The sequence below is a fragment of the Seriola aureovittata genome, chromosome 1, assembly GCF_021018895.1.
Source record: "Seriola aureovittata isolate HTS-2021-v1 ecotype China chromosome 1, ASM2101889v1, whole genome shotgun sequence".
In the NCBI taxonomy this organism is placed as follows: Eukaryota; Metazoa; Chordata; class Actinopteri; order Carangiformes; family Carangidae; genus Seriola; species Seriola aureovittata.
Window position 1 is genome coordinate 18,845,271 of NC_079364.1, and position 14,853 is coordinate 18,860,123.

The 14,853-nt window shown below is 38.9% G+C and overlaps 1 protein-coding gene across 1 annotated transcript; it reads right to left on the reverse strand.

The window, feature by feature from the left end:
* Nucleotides 1–1,426: 1,426 nt before the first annotated feature.
* eif3m (eukaryotic translation initiation factor 3, subunit M) lies at nt 1,427–7,301 on the reverse strand. The gene is made up of 11 exons (XM_056383383.1): nt 7,172–7,301; nt 6,360–6,492; nt 5,858–5,996; nt 5,459–5,582; nt 5,200–5,294; nt 4,826–4,909; nt 4,632–4,731; nt 3,965–4,046; nt 2,943–3,086; nt 2,455–2,515; nt 1,427–1,653 (listed from the first exon to the last, which is right to left on the reverse strand). Exons 1-11 carry the CDS (start codon nt 7,211–7,213, stop codon nt 1,530–1,532), a joined length of 1,128 nt encoding a protein of 375 aa, XP_056239358.1. The 5' UTR covers nt 7,214–7,301; the 3' UTR covers nt 1,427–1,529.
* Between the last annotated feature and the right edge of the window lie 7,552 nt (nt 7,302–14,853).

A 14,853-nucleotide genomic window follows, 5' to 3' on the forward strand; every position in this document is an offset into this window, starting at 1 on the left:
AACAGAAAAAAGCTCTATCTGACTATGATAAGAAGGGGTCATGGCATTTGCACCAGATAAACCAACTTCAGCAAACAGTATTTACATCTGGGACATCTCACATGATGGGGCATCCACAAAACAGTCACTTAAAGCCAGTGAGACAAATTAGAGACAACAAGAGAGGGGGATCACTGTCCAGAATGAGAAAAGTAGCTGAAAAGCAATAGCTTGCAAAGAAAAGGAGCATATGCTGAGAGATGGAAACGAAGATATAAAGCTTTGCAAACATTCTGTTAAGCCTTGGTCACATTAGTTTCTATCTGCTCTGCGCTCCACCTTGCGGGTGGCTATGATGAGGTTATGCTCTTGAGAATGTGTTTTGTGATTTACACCCTATGATAAGAAGTGGAGATGCTGCTCCCTGAGGACAACTGGGCAGAAGTGAGCGGTGAGCCTCAGCAGACCTCTGGCATGATAGAAAAGAAAACACACTGCAGCAATACATGTATTCCACTGCTGCCCATTTAATCTGAGTAACAGTATATTAGTAGCAGGGTTGCAGTGTACAGATAATTAAGTTACCCAGGACAGAATAAGGAGTGGTACCACGCAAACAAAAAGTAAACAGGTTGAGCTGTAGCTTCATTAGTTCCAAGAAAATGGGTGCACTGTGGATTTGGGTGGGGATTCAAAGAGTGCAATGTCAGTAGTCTGCACTTTGTCAGTTTGTGCTGATTTCATCACAGCCCCAGAGGGAGAGAACTCCAACAGACCCCTTTTACACCTAACGCCTGGGCCATATATCATTGGAGTTCACATCCTAATGCTCTGGACCGGTGCCTGAGAACAGATCTCTCGGGGATAAACATCACTTTACATCAATGGAGGAAAACAAGGCAAACTAAAAACGGGAAACTTGAAGTCCTTATTTTTCCACTTTTGCGACACTTCAGGAGTGAATGAGTCACACTGACAACAGCTGAAAAAAATCTATAACCTGGTGGACAGTTTACAATTTGTAGTGGCAGTGAATCAGCTTACACCACAAGCTTTATGTGTTGATGTTTCAGTAATACCGCTCTGACCTCAGCAGACAGGGTCATCTTAAGTTCACATTGCTATTGTCACCCCTCATGTGTTCCCAGACAAGTGACCCTCTTGTTGCGGGTTATTTCTCACAGCTCATCTAATACCAGCATGCTGTCCTTTAACTAAAAGCAGATGTTGAGAGCTGTTCCAGAACGAGTCCACATTAAAGTCACTGTATGGCATTTTGAGAGGATGATAAGGTAACTGGTGGTGTAGTTGTCTGAAAAGACTGATTGTACAGTATATGTTTTATCCATTAATGGGTGAAGAAAGCTTTTGGCTGTTTGTCAAAATTTCAAATAATCCATCAAACTCAACTTGCTGTGTTAATTCAACAAGAAAAAAAACAACCACATGGGATCTCCACTGTTCTTTTATTGAATGAATATAAAAACTGATGCTTTCAGTCTGGGAATCTGGAAGGCTCGGGCAGTCTAGACAGTTGGGTTAAGGTGGAATTAAGCAGAAGGTGATAGAGCTTGCAGACTGGTCTTGACGGTTGCTAGATTGGCCTTCCAGGAGCTGAGGCTGTCATACAGCTGCTGCCACTGCTGCTTGCCAAAGGTGCGGTGTGTGCTGTGGCTGATGGAAATGGAAACAGGAAAGCAAGAATGTTAAACTGACTAAATAAATGCAGGCCAAGGCAATGTCCTGCATCCTTGGAGGAATAAAAGGGCTTATAATAAATGTAACTGAAAAAAGACATGACGTTGGCCTATATTCTGTATTAAAATAGCTAGCTTCTATACAGAAGAAACTTTTTTCTGCATCATGACAAAATAAGCTCTCTCTGCATCCTTGACCACGACCTGAGAGACCAGACTGCATCGGCCAGATTCAGGAATACAAAATACTCCACATACTAATTACTAAGTAAATTCTTGCAGCCTAATATTAGCCTCAACAATTACAGGACAAATCTTAAAATGATATGAAAAAAAGATAAAAACAGAAGACCTCACATAATAAGAAAAAGAAAAAAGCCTCTTGAATCTAAACCTGAAGTTGTATTTACATCAACAGAATTTCAGCTCTTTGTTTAGTTTCACTTTTAAATAGAAATTAGAAGCCTATCAGAGTTACAAAAAGGTCCTAAATTTAAATTTAACAAATGATGAATGAGTCACAAGCACTGCGAACACTGTGATACAGTGTTGTAAGAAGAAATGTATTTAGCACTGTGCGCTTTTATCAACACTGCAGATGTGCTGGTGGTGACACCATCAGTTTCAGGACAGTTGTTTGATAATTCAGGTAAAGTACTTTAAAACTGGGTTGGTACCAGTTCTATAAATGCTGTCATGCTTTTACTGCTTAAATGCTTTACTTACTCAAAATGTAACTCAGTAAAGCCATGTATGATGGTTTCATGGAGCTACTTACCTCACAACAACTTTTCGCTGTGTCTGGTCGATTTTGCAGTAGACCATCTTGGTCCGAACAGCTAAAAAGAAAAAGCAGACAGGAGAGAAATTACGACAGAGCAAAAGCTCTGACAGAAAGCACTTAAAGCTCCACTGAAACACGAGTACTTTAAGAGAGAATGCACGTGGAGAATGAAATTGGAGACAAAGCTAATCCCTGTCACTAAACACTAAAAGTGCTATCCTCTACCCTTTTATGCTTTTTTTTCCCACTGCAACTTGTAAAATCCTACTCATGTTCTATCATCACCACGGCATTCTGTTTTCTTTTGTTTTTGTTTTTTTAAGAAGGGAGAGATCATTTTTTGGTAGATGATGGTAGTAAATGAATGACAGAAAAGTCAGGCCACTTTCCTTTCTCTTTCACTGGTTGCTGTTGTGAGAAACTAACAGCGTGTTTAATGAGGGTTGGACAGCAAAGATTTATTTGAGGTGAAGTGCTTTTACCGTCAATGACAAAAGCCTCAACGTCATCGGCTCCGATCTGCAGCTCCTGTTGCATGGTGTCAAAGGAGATCTCCTTGAATTCCACCGCCATGCCCATGAATGTCAGCAAACGCATCTTGGCCATGTTTTGCTCGTGAGAGAGGCCTGGAGAGCATCACGCAGGGATCATTAAGCACAAAACAGTCACAGTCAATTACTCCTGACTATGGGAGTTTCCCTGTGATAATTGTTTCTACATTTAGGAGCAAGCAGTCAGGGAATCTACTCATTAACACAAACATCAATCCACACTGTCTGTTTTGAGAAACCATCCTACACATGCTTTTAATTACATCTAAGCCCTTAGTAGTGAGAAAGAGACACACTGCTGACACACACACATTCCTGTACTGTGTCAACAGAGCACCGTCCGTAGACTGGCTCAATATACAAATTGTCAAAAAAAAAAAAAATATTGACACTGCATTATGGTTCTGGTGGTCTTTATATGTACTTTTGTATTGCATAGACAATGTACAGATCACACCATCAGCAGTATGTTTAAAATGTATAAATTATAACAAGGCTGTTCTTACAATGGCAAAAGTGGGAAAAAAGATTTAAACTTGTGAAACACTAGTTCTTGAAGACAGAGAAAATAATCTAAACCACATTAAGGCTTGTGCTCTCTTAAAGTGACAGCAACGTATCACAAAACAGGTTGCTTCTAAAGCATATAACATTCTAATACACATCGAATACACCTATACTATAAATATGTTAAGGAGCAGCGATACATTCTACCACTAACCAACTGCATGTGCACTGAAGTTTCAAGGGGATTGGACTATTGGAGCACATGTGCATTTATTAAACTGTGTACTGTACTTTTAAACATGGTATTTGTATTTACAATGGGGTCTGAGTGGACCTGAGACCATTTTCCCCATACACATGAATGGGAAATTGATCTCGGACTTTTGGACCCCACTGTATGTGCGTTAGAACTGATGCCGCTATTATCTCGAGTTGTGATTACTTACCGAGAGAATCAATGAAGTCTTTGTTACTCTGGTAAAATTTTACGTATGCTGCTAGTTTTGCGCTCACGAAGATGGTTAACAGCTGAAAAGGCAGAGGGAGAAATGCCATTATAAGACTGTATAATCACAATCAGATCTTTGTATCCATACAGGCTGACAATTATTATGATAATAATAATCATGTCAACAAATGGAATGCACATCACACTGGCTTTCTTCTAACTGGTTTGTCCTTGATGTACATTGCACTAAGCTTTTAATACCTTTGGAATCGCCATGCTTTGACCTTTCAAATGTCTACGAAACTGTGCACACACCCAAATCAAAAACATTTCTTTGTGATCCCCACCTGTTCAGCCGGTAATGTACAAACATTACTGCTGCTCACTATTCAAATCTATTAAGTTGTCATCCATTTGTTATTGGGCTGTGCTTGCCTTAGCTGTCACTGACACTACATATCAAAAGTGCATCTAAAACTCAGTTAGGAGGCTTTATATCATTATGGACATTCTACACATACAAGATTGACAGGGTTGTCACAATGACTAATGTAAAATATATTTTGATGTGCAATGTTTTTGATATGCTTTCTGGTCTATGGAAAGAATTTTATCACTTTTTATATACTCGACTCCGTAAAGCATTACACGTCCTCAGTACTCACGTCATGGATGAGTTCTCCCTCCAGGAAGCGAACAGGTTTCAGGGTGAGCAGGTGGTCAAACAGGAAAGTGTTGGGATCTTTTAGAGCACGGACAATACACCTAAATATAAAGCACATGGATGGATGTAAGTATGAGGAATGTGCCATATATTGAGGCCTAATGACAAATGTTTAAACAAGTTCTCCAAGTTTACCTGTGGGCATCAACCCGTGCTTGTGAAGCATTGTCTTCTGTGTAACTTCCCAGCAGCTCAACCATCACTTTTGCTGCAGGCTCACTATGAAATGAGTAAATACAATATTGAAAACTTTTTTTTAATAAAAGATCATTTAATTGAAGGATAACACAAACTCACACAAAATCTAAGGCTAAGAGGTATGTATGTATAATAAAAAGAACAGAACGTGCCATGAAAATATCTGTACTTCTAAAATAATGTAAAGACAAAGTCCAACAGTGTTACACATAGAAATATGTATACGAGCAACACAAAAAAAAATATTTATGCAGGAGTTAATGTGAATAACAAAACATGCATTTCACACACCTGACCCTATATGCATTTACCTTTTTTTGCAGTCAACCAATGCTTCATACACCAGCCTCAAGAGTGTGTGCTTCTTCTCTGTGTTCAGGTTCCAGTCAACAATCCACTTGCGCACCTGATGGAGAGGCACAAACAGGTATCAAAAATGAGCAACAAAAGGGAAAAATTGATGGAAAGCTATTGTTTTCATTTCACTCTCTCTGAAGCCAAAGAGATAGACTATGAAACTGACAGTGTTTATGGTCAGTTATTCCAGTTGATCATGGTGAACAGATATACCTGATCAAGGTCAGTGGGGATGAAGGCGATGGCATTACAAGTCGCTGCCACCTTGATGAGGCTGCAGAAGACTGTATACCTCACTGGAGTGTTCTCATCCATCCCATGGAACAGGTTGCTGAGTCTGTAATGCCACATCATTAAAGAGATAGTCACACTTTTGAGACAGTTATTCAACAGTTACATGTTTGCCATTTCTTTTGAATGGAAGATAAATATTTTGCAGCGTTTTTAAGTTCCTACTGGCATCTTAATAATGTTGAACTGCCACTACATTAAAGAATCCTAACGCTGTAAAATATCAAAACAGTGGCCTAATTAATTTCCATATGGAAAGTATACTTCTTCCGAAAGTTTCAGAAACAACAGCAAATAAATGAAATAGGTGAAAGGACTCACAGCTGCATCCGGAGGGAGGGTCTCTCTCCTTCACGGAACTTCACCAGTTTCTCACAAAGACTTTCAATGAGAGCCTCCTGCTTCTCTGTCTCCAGGATCAACAGCAGTGACACGATGCTGTTCATCACGCTCTCTACATCTGCAGAGAGTGGGCCATAAATAATGATAGATTGTTATTGTTATCCAGCTGCATTCAACAGTATTAGGCTGTATTCATGGCACATTCGACATGTCACTGAAGCTGCAATTAATGGCATCACTAACAACTGCATTTCATTTAGGTGTGCCACTTCCAAGGCCCTGACATTGTGCATGCTGCATCACTGTAATAGTGTACAACAGTGTACACTAAATACAACTGAATCATAATTAATGTTATTAATTACACCTGTGCTTTTCCTGGTGACAAGTTAGAAATATCTCCTTATGAAAAATGTCTACTGCCTGTTACTGTCCCATACATGATCGTGGGTGAACAGAGGTGGTCTTCATTATCACATACCTTTATCATCGTCCTTGAGACAGACATCACATGCCTCAATGATCTGAGCCAGATCTACATGAAGTCCACCTTCAGAGTTCTCCTCTGAGATATCAGCTCCTTTGGACTTGATGTAGGCTCTCAGCTCTGAGGCCTGTAGACAGTAAAATGATTAGTATTAGTAAATAAATAAAAGCTAGCAGCACAAAGAGTACCAAGATAGATAAATATTGTGTACCTTATGTAAATTGAAGCTATAACAACTATCTAATCGATTGGCATAGCGTGTATTTTACTTTAAAATATACACATATAATACTGTCGTGTCCATCTGTTTTGAAGTACAAGAATATTTACTGCAGCCACCTATAGGGAAAGATAATCATTTTTATATCCATCTCCTGGGTAAAGGTTTGAGTTGTAATTCATTTCAAGCAGGATGCTTTGGGTGAGTGGTTATTTTTTTCTGTCTTTGTTTATTTAGACATCTGGCTTTAGCAGTTAGCATTCTTAACTATGATAACGTTATATGTTTTCGACACTTGTGACAGCATTATGCGTAAATATATTTAGCTAAAAGCCGCTACAACTCTCAACTATTTGACACACACAATCTAAACGGTACGTTTAACTATATAATCACGCATAATGTGCTTCCACATACGCCACAATCAGCATGTAGCTAACGATCAGCATGTACCTTTCAGAAGCTAAGTACGGTTAGCATTTTCGCTGGCTAGCATGCTAGGTTATCCGGTTGGATAGTTTCTATTTATCGACTCATCCGCAGGCGGAACAATGCTAAATTAGTTTCTAAAAGACACGAGTCGTACCTGGTCTTCTTCCGTAATGTCGATAAATGCTGGGACGCTCATTTTTTTGTGATTTTGTGAGCCTAGATGATGAAATCCACGCTCCCAACACTGATGAGACCTGAGCGGAAAAGAAAAGGGAGCAGTACCGGTGAAACTCTTGCTGTTCCGGGTCAAGTTGTTAAAGCCACAGTAACCCAACCGAAACCTAAATGAAAGGTATTTCTCAAGTCCCTCATCCTTTATTATTACTTTTAAAACCTATGAGTAATTTTTAAAATATGTAACACTATTATAGACATTAATTATATAAATTCAGTGAATACCCCTGTCTGTGCTGCACAATTTCAGCTTGTGCAACCTCTTGCTTTAGCCTCTTCCTTTAGAGGTCAGACAACCTCCTAAATATCTTTTAGTGACCCAGACATCCAGCAACATATCCTAATCTTTCATTCTTTCTCATCCAGATATCAATCTCCTCTTTGGGAGATTAACCCTGGATGTCTTGGATGAGAGTTAGGGCCTACAGAGGTGAACCTGATCCCTAGCAGAGGTTATCTGATTGAGCTTCAGTCCATCTGTGCGGACCACCAGAGCAGGCCTGGCCCACAGCTTTCCAACCCGGAAACACTGCCAGTGTCACAGGGCAGCACTCTTCCATCATACACTCTCTGACCTATGGGTCCACATATTGGCTGTCTGTACCAAATGGGATCCTGTGCATTGTTACTATGTCAGGTCACTGAGATTGAGGTGAGTGAGGTGAAGAGGGTAAGTGGAGCTGGAGTTCACCCTAAAACTATGGAGTCAGGTTACTAACATTTGAGGTGTTGAACAGGCTGGAGATACTGTGGAGTTTTTTTCCATTTCAAAGGTGCACTGCAGCTCACAGTTCATCTGTCAAGAAACTATGGAGACACAGCATGCCATGTAATAATTCCTTGAAAGTCCAATTGTCACATATTTCCCGCAGTAGTTACAGTTAGGGAACTGAATTGAGTTGTGTTCAGCCGCATAAATGCCTTAAAATAGTGTGCAGAGGGGAACTGGCTGCTGGAGGCTTTCACCATAGAGTGGTGGTGTGATGCGTCATTCTGTTGGGAAGACAAGTGCCTGGTACCAAATCCCACCCTCGTATGCTGTCATGGCAAAAAATTTATAGCTGCTTCCCCACAAGTGTGCTTGTGTAACTTTGAGGCTTTCATTATCTGATTAACAGCTGTTGTCAAGTGCCTGGTGTATTTCAAGTCCAGAATAAGAGTTTTGGAGGCTTTGAAGCTCCAGGTGCATATGAGACATTGTTTTTGTCTCTTTTAAAGGTCTTTAAAATGCCACAGTGTGTTATGATGCTTAATAGTCTTTATAATATTTATGGTAGAATGTCCTGAAAATAGCATGGATATTGCACTAAAGAAAAACCTTTAACTACGAGGAGACTGTACCTGGTACATATATTAAACAATGATTTGTCTGTTTTATATCATTCTAAATCTAACCCGGCAATGCAGTCCTTATATGAACAGAATTAGATTAACTCAAAAAGAAAAAGAAGAAAAAAGACTGTGAGAGAAGCTGAAAAAGAATCAATTTTATTTAGTTTTGTTTTGTTCATTAATATACTTGGTTTTGACCTTATGTTTATAGGGATACACACTCAGCTGACAGTTTATTAGGTACACCTTGCTAAAACTAATGCAGTCTAGTACAATACTACAATAAGGCCTACATTCATGACGGTTATGATGTTCAACTGTGCCACAAATTACATTCTCCACAATCGCTATAAGTAAGTATTTATCCACCTCTATGTATATCCTTCCTCTGTATTAGTCTACTAAATTATTATTTGTTTAGGTGTAGGTCTGAAATATTTATATTTTTTCAGTGTGTCTAAAATGACCTCATCCGTGTTTGTTTGATTGTTAATAGCACACGCTGTTCCTAAATTGCTGGCAAATTGCCCAAAGATTGCTCAAAGATAAATGACTGTGTTAAGAGTAAGTTGAGCCCAGGTGTCTGCTTTTTCCCTGTCAGCCAGCCAAGCGGTAAGTATCCATGTAAACCAGTCTCATGGTCATCATCCAACATGGCTGCCTAGCTTCCACCCTCTAATTGTCTGGTTCCCACAGTTCTGCCTGCCTTCACAATCTCTGAAAAATCCCCTTGCTCAGGCTCATCTATCAGCCAGTGACCTTGTCAGGCTGCATCGCATGAGTAACTTCCCTACTTCCCTAGGTGGAGCGAATGGCTTGTTAATTACTTATGAACTGACACACCCTCCCCACACGCAGACATGTACACACAAATACAAGAAACAAATAAACAAATGAAGCCAAAATCTGAAACAGAGGTGAGTCAAGAGTCCACTGTGGCCAAAGGCATTCAAAATCCCATGGGGTCCTTCTGATGGACTGTTATTGTCCACAGCTGCAGAGATGTATTATAACCTTTTACATACTCCTTAGTTCTTCAGTTATTCTGAATATTTTAGTATATATGACTGTCATCCAACTGTTGAAATAATTACTTATATTACTTATTATTATATTACTGAATTATTTGTACCTCATTATTCCTATATTTAGATTTGGGCTTGTGAGCCAATAAACACTTATTTATACAAGCTACATGCTTAGAACAGTGCTAACAAGTAATACAGTTGTTACATCATGTTAAAGAGGAGCAGTTGCAGTCATTAACCTTGACCTTACAATCCACACTCTGCTGTACATTTACCCACTGTCATTTATTCCCTAATTCTTCTCATTATTTTTCACTACCTAAGAATAACCCTAGAGCTGTAAATAATAGTTGTTGTACTGATTAGTCAAGAGACAGAAAAATAATTGGCAACTATTTTGATAATCAATTAGCTGATGAGAAAGTCATCTTTCATGCAAAATTGCTTAACATTCCCCTGTTCTGGGTTTCCAATTGCAAGGATTTGCTGCTTTTCTTTGTCATACGTGATAGTGAGTTCAAAATATCTTCTGTTGGTTGGACAAAACAAAGAATTTGATGGCGTAACCCTGGGCTTTGGTATCTTGATGGGCATTTTTTTTTTTACCATATACGGATATTTGATAGATAAATTAATTAATTGATCAACAAAATAGCTGTCGGATTAATGGATTATGAAAAAGGTTTTTGGTTCTCTAAATAGCTCTAAATAACTCTGCAGTGTTGTAGCCTACATGTTAAAATCCGGCCGCATGCCTCTAAACAAAGTTGCTCTAGTGGCCTTTTTAGCCTCTTTGTTTGGTCTGTATTTGTTTCTTAGCTTGCACATCTACTGTATGATTGGGTCTGCCTACTTTTCTCACACCATTGCGGAGACCAAACCAGAGCTAAATGGGGAGCTACTATTGCTCTTACAATTATCAGGAGGCCAGAAACACAACTTCAAATGAATGGTTATGTTGCTCTGTGTCTGTGGATTGTAAAATATCACAAATGTTTGCTAAGTGGTTAGTCACAACAACTTCATTAGCTGGATAAATGTTGTGGCTGTGTATCTGTCACTGTTTTTTGATGTTTTTCTATCCCACACTCACAACAAGTTAACATATGCAGCTTTAATAACGCCAAAACTCATTCCGTGCGCATAGAAAAAAATGCTGTATCACTCAAACATAGGTGTGTGCTCGTCTTACTGAATGCCTGTGCTCTACTGTGATAGCTGTTTCATCCCTGTGATCACTTATCTCCTCAACCACCAGATGATTCAACTAGAATTTTATTGTTCTTTACTATATACCTCCAAGAGCTTACTTGGCTGAAATGTACACACCTTCTGCAGGGAAAACTCACGCATGACCAGAGAGAGAAGGTTGGTACTTGAAATACCACTGTCATCTTGCCATATCACTTAATGACCAGCTTCATATCACACCAAAGACTGCAGCAATCAATCAAAGGGAGTTTGCATTTTTGGTGTTGAGCTATCTGAGGTCGTTAATCCCCCTATGCGGAATGTGTATGCTCTGTTTCAACCTAATGGCAGCAGGAAAAAAAAACAAAACAGTTACAGTCTTCCAGGAATTCTGATGTTCCTGTCTGGATCGATTGAGTCACTGCAGAAGGACTGGAGCTTGTTAATGATGGAGTGGTCTCTTGTTATCAGAGTGTTTATATTACACACACTCACAGGCTAGGAGCAGCAATAAAATTTTCAAAGGAATGGTCAAACAAAGGCTCAAATTTATTTCTATTGGGGATATGTTGCACAATATTTGGCTTGAAGCTATAGATGCCACATCTCAGAAAGACTAATTAGAGGCATGTTAAACTGTGTGACCCTTTTCTTTTAAGATACCGTTTGGACCATTTTATCAGTGCTGATAAATACAATTCTGAAGACTCAAAACAGACAACAATTTACATTTTTTATCATTGATGACTCAAAAAAAAAAAAAGACAAAGAAAAGACAAAAAAGACAAAAAAGACAAAAAAGACAGAAGACAAAAAGACAAAAGACAAAAAAAGACAAAAAATTTTTTAAAAAGCATGAAAACTTTTTTTTTGCAAATGAACAAAATGATTTTCAACTTTTTATTTTATCTATACTATTTTTAATACAAAAGCCAAAGCACATTGTTTCATTGGGCCTGAGAAAGTTGCAGTAAAGTGGCATTTCCCCATAGTCAAAAGTTTACAGTCACACTCTGCCCTGGTTGTGGTAATTTGTCATAAGAGTCATCCTGTAAACATTTACTCGTCTAGCCTCAGAATGAGATGTAAGGGTATGACAACACAGCATCTACAGTAACCACTGGAGATATCTGAAATGTTTTCTGATGACTGCATACGCCCCAGCCACAGCTGCTAGGGTGTGACAGTGTGGAAGAGGCTGTGGCTTACTGTAAAGAGCTGATAAGGGCTGGCCTTGATCCTGACACATAGACACCTGCTGAGAAACAAAGTGAATTATTCAGCAAAATTCAACAGGACACTTTTAACACAACTGATGTACAGTGGGATAATTGATGGTCTTGATTCAAATGTTGTGGTTCATGCAATTTTATGCAGATTTTCAAAAGACAAAAGACCGACATAGGCAATAGACAAATACCATCTACATAAAAAGAACTTTTTGCCACAGTGATGTCATAGCAAACTGTGAATACAAGCTGCTGAGTGGGTAAAACTGTTCACAGCCTCCACAGTCAGTTACATCAAAATAAAATCCAGTATTAACACTAATCAATTGATTCAGCTAAACAATCGATTCAGCTAATTTTAATGGAGCTAGACACTGTTAGCATCTGGTTTCACTTGGTAATGGTCCATAACAAATATGTAGGCTACTGCAACAAAAGTAGCTAATTTAGGCGACTGGTCTTGTGTATCTACAAGGTTAGCAGTGGGGGCTAATCATCTTGGAATATGGATTGATGGAAACACAAACTGAAAAACTAACAACTGCACTCTCTGAAAATTATTAGATGCTTCATGTTCTGTATTTTTCTTCTTGTCAACAAACTTCATTAAAAAAATCCCAACAATGAATCTATCCAACTAACCATTACTGTCTGTGTAGCCAAAACCTGATACAGCTTACTCCTCTATGCTGTAGACTTTCAACTATGAAAAACGCATCACTAAGGCCACACTGTTGCACTGGGTGACATATTCCTTCATTATGACAAACATAAACACTCTAGTATACTGTTCTGCTATCATAAATACTCTCACCAAATGTGTATTAATCCACAGTTGAAAATAGTTCCAAACAAACACGCAATTTACTCCTGTTTGAGTAATCTTATTCAAGTTAAAATTAATTACCTTTTTCTAAATGAAAGCATATTTATGACCTGATTTTAAAAGTTTATTTATATTCAGAAGGAACCAGTTGGCTTGAATGCCACAGAGGGATTTGTTGACAATATCACCAGCTCTTTCCGATTAATAACTTTCAGTGTGATGTAGTTCTTTATTTTGATCTGAGTGTTAAGATTCCTCAGCTTAAAGTATTTTCTCTTGCATTTGATCCAGGAGCATCCAGCTTGTAAAATGAAAGTAAATGCACATGGGAGAGAGTGGGATCTTGGGTCATGGGACAGAGACGAAAGGTGATAATCAACATGAAAGAGAACTGGTGTGTGAAACATCACTGGACTAGTGTTGTGTCTGACACATGAACCATGGAAATGCTCGCTCTCCCACAGATCCTTGTTCTCTGTTTCTTATCTGCAGTCTGATATGCAACACTTTGAAGTCTCAGAGTTGATATGAGAGGGAATTGAAAACGGATGGTTGTTGATGTTTTCTATGTGTGTCATAGGGAAGAGGAGTAGTGTATGAAAATTAAATTTCAGGTATAATATTATATAAATGTTTCCAAATGTATACTTGTTACCTCAAAGACCAGAAACCTGTCTGTCACAAACCCCAGACAGTGTAATGAGAGAGTATTAGAAGAAAGAGGAATATTATTCTGCCTCAGTTTTGTTTGTAACAGTAACATTTCCTAGAGGCCACAGGAGATGGGAGGGAAATGATGAAACAATATGACACTGCTATTGTGTTTGCTATCAGTTTGTTTCCATACCCACACAGAAAAGTGAAGGACTGAGCTTTTTTTATGCCACTCTCAGCACTTCAAAACAACACCTGTTGCTCTTTGGACGTCCCCTCCCACAGTCTGTGCTGATGATCAAATCATAGCCATTTTAATACTGATTACTAATGTTTTAAAAATGTAAATAAATCATGTCCTTTTAAATCACCAACGCTCTTGATTTAAAAAGCAGCAGCTTAATAAACTGTCTATCTTCAGATGCAGTAGCATGAATGGAGATGATTATTAAAATGGAAAAAGTAATTTCTTTTTCATGTGTCCTGCCAAGTCACATATCTGTGTAGTTTATCATGTGTCTCTCTGGCTGGAACAAACCCTTCTCAAATTCCCTCTTACTCATCATGCTGTAGAAAGTTTGACTCTAGTGTATTTCTTGTTAAAGGTCAGAGGCAGTATTGACTATTTCCCTTCCTCAGCACAGAGATGTTGTTTTAAACCCTGAGTTAACCAGAGATTGAGCTGTATTTGGGGACTCCCATCCGTCATAGGGGCTGAAAGGGTTGTTTTCTCCCGGCCCCATCACCTTTGATGCATCCCTGCTAAAGACTCCACTGGGGAAGGCACGACCAGCATTTGCCTTGGCTCAGAGGCACTGCGTATTCATTTGCTCTCGCTGATTTTTGGCAAGATACTTTTAATTGTGCCACAACCTTTTGTCCATGTAGTACATTATTTTTAAGTTTCTGTTTGTTTGTAGTGGGTGGACCACAGAAGGGTTTTTTCAGATTGTTTTGGGACAAATTAATTTTCTTTGCTACTATTTGGAAGTCAGCTACGTGGACATCCACTGAATGTCTGTGTTCCCCAGAGATACGGGCCTGCCTTTGCCCTCGTTTATTTGCCAGAATGGAACAAGTCAGAGAGTGCTTTATCTTCTCCATGACCACGAACCATCTAGATGAATCTGTGTTTAGCTTTTAGAGGATATGGCTGTTATAATGGATGTCATCAGATACACTTGGAATATTTGATTATTATATAATTCCTTGTGTTATTGTGTGTTAAATTACCAGGATGCTTTGGAGTGCCTCCCTCCATACCTTTTCAATGTCAGACTCTGTACCAGTAGCACGGTTGTTCACCATCCAGTAATCAATACACAAAACATTGCTGTATCTG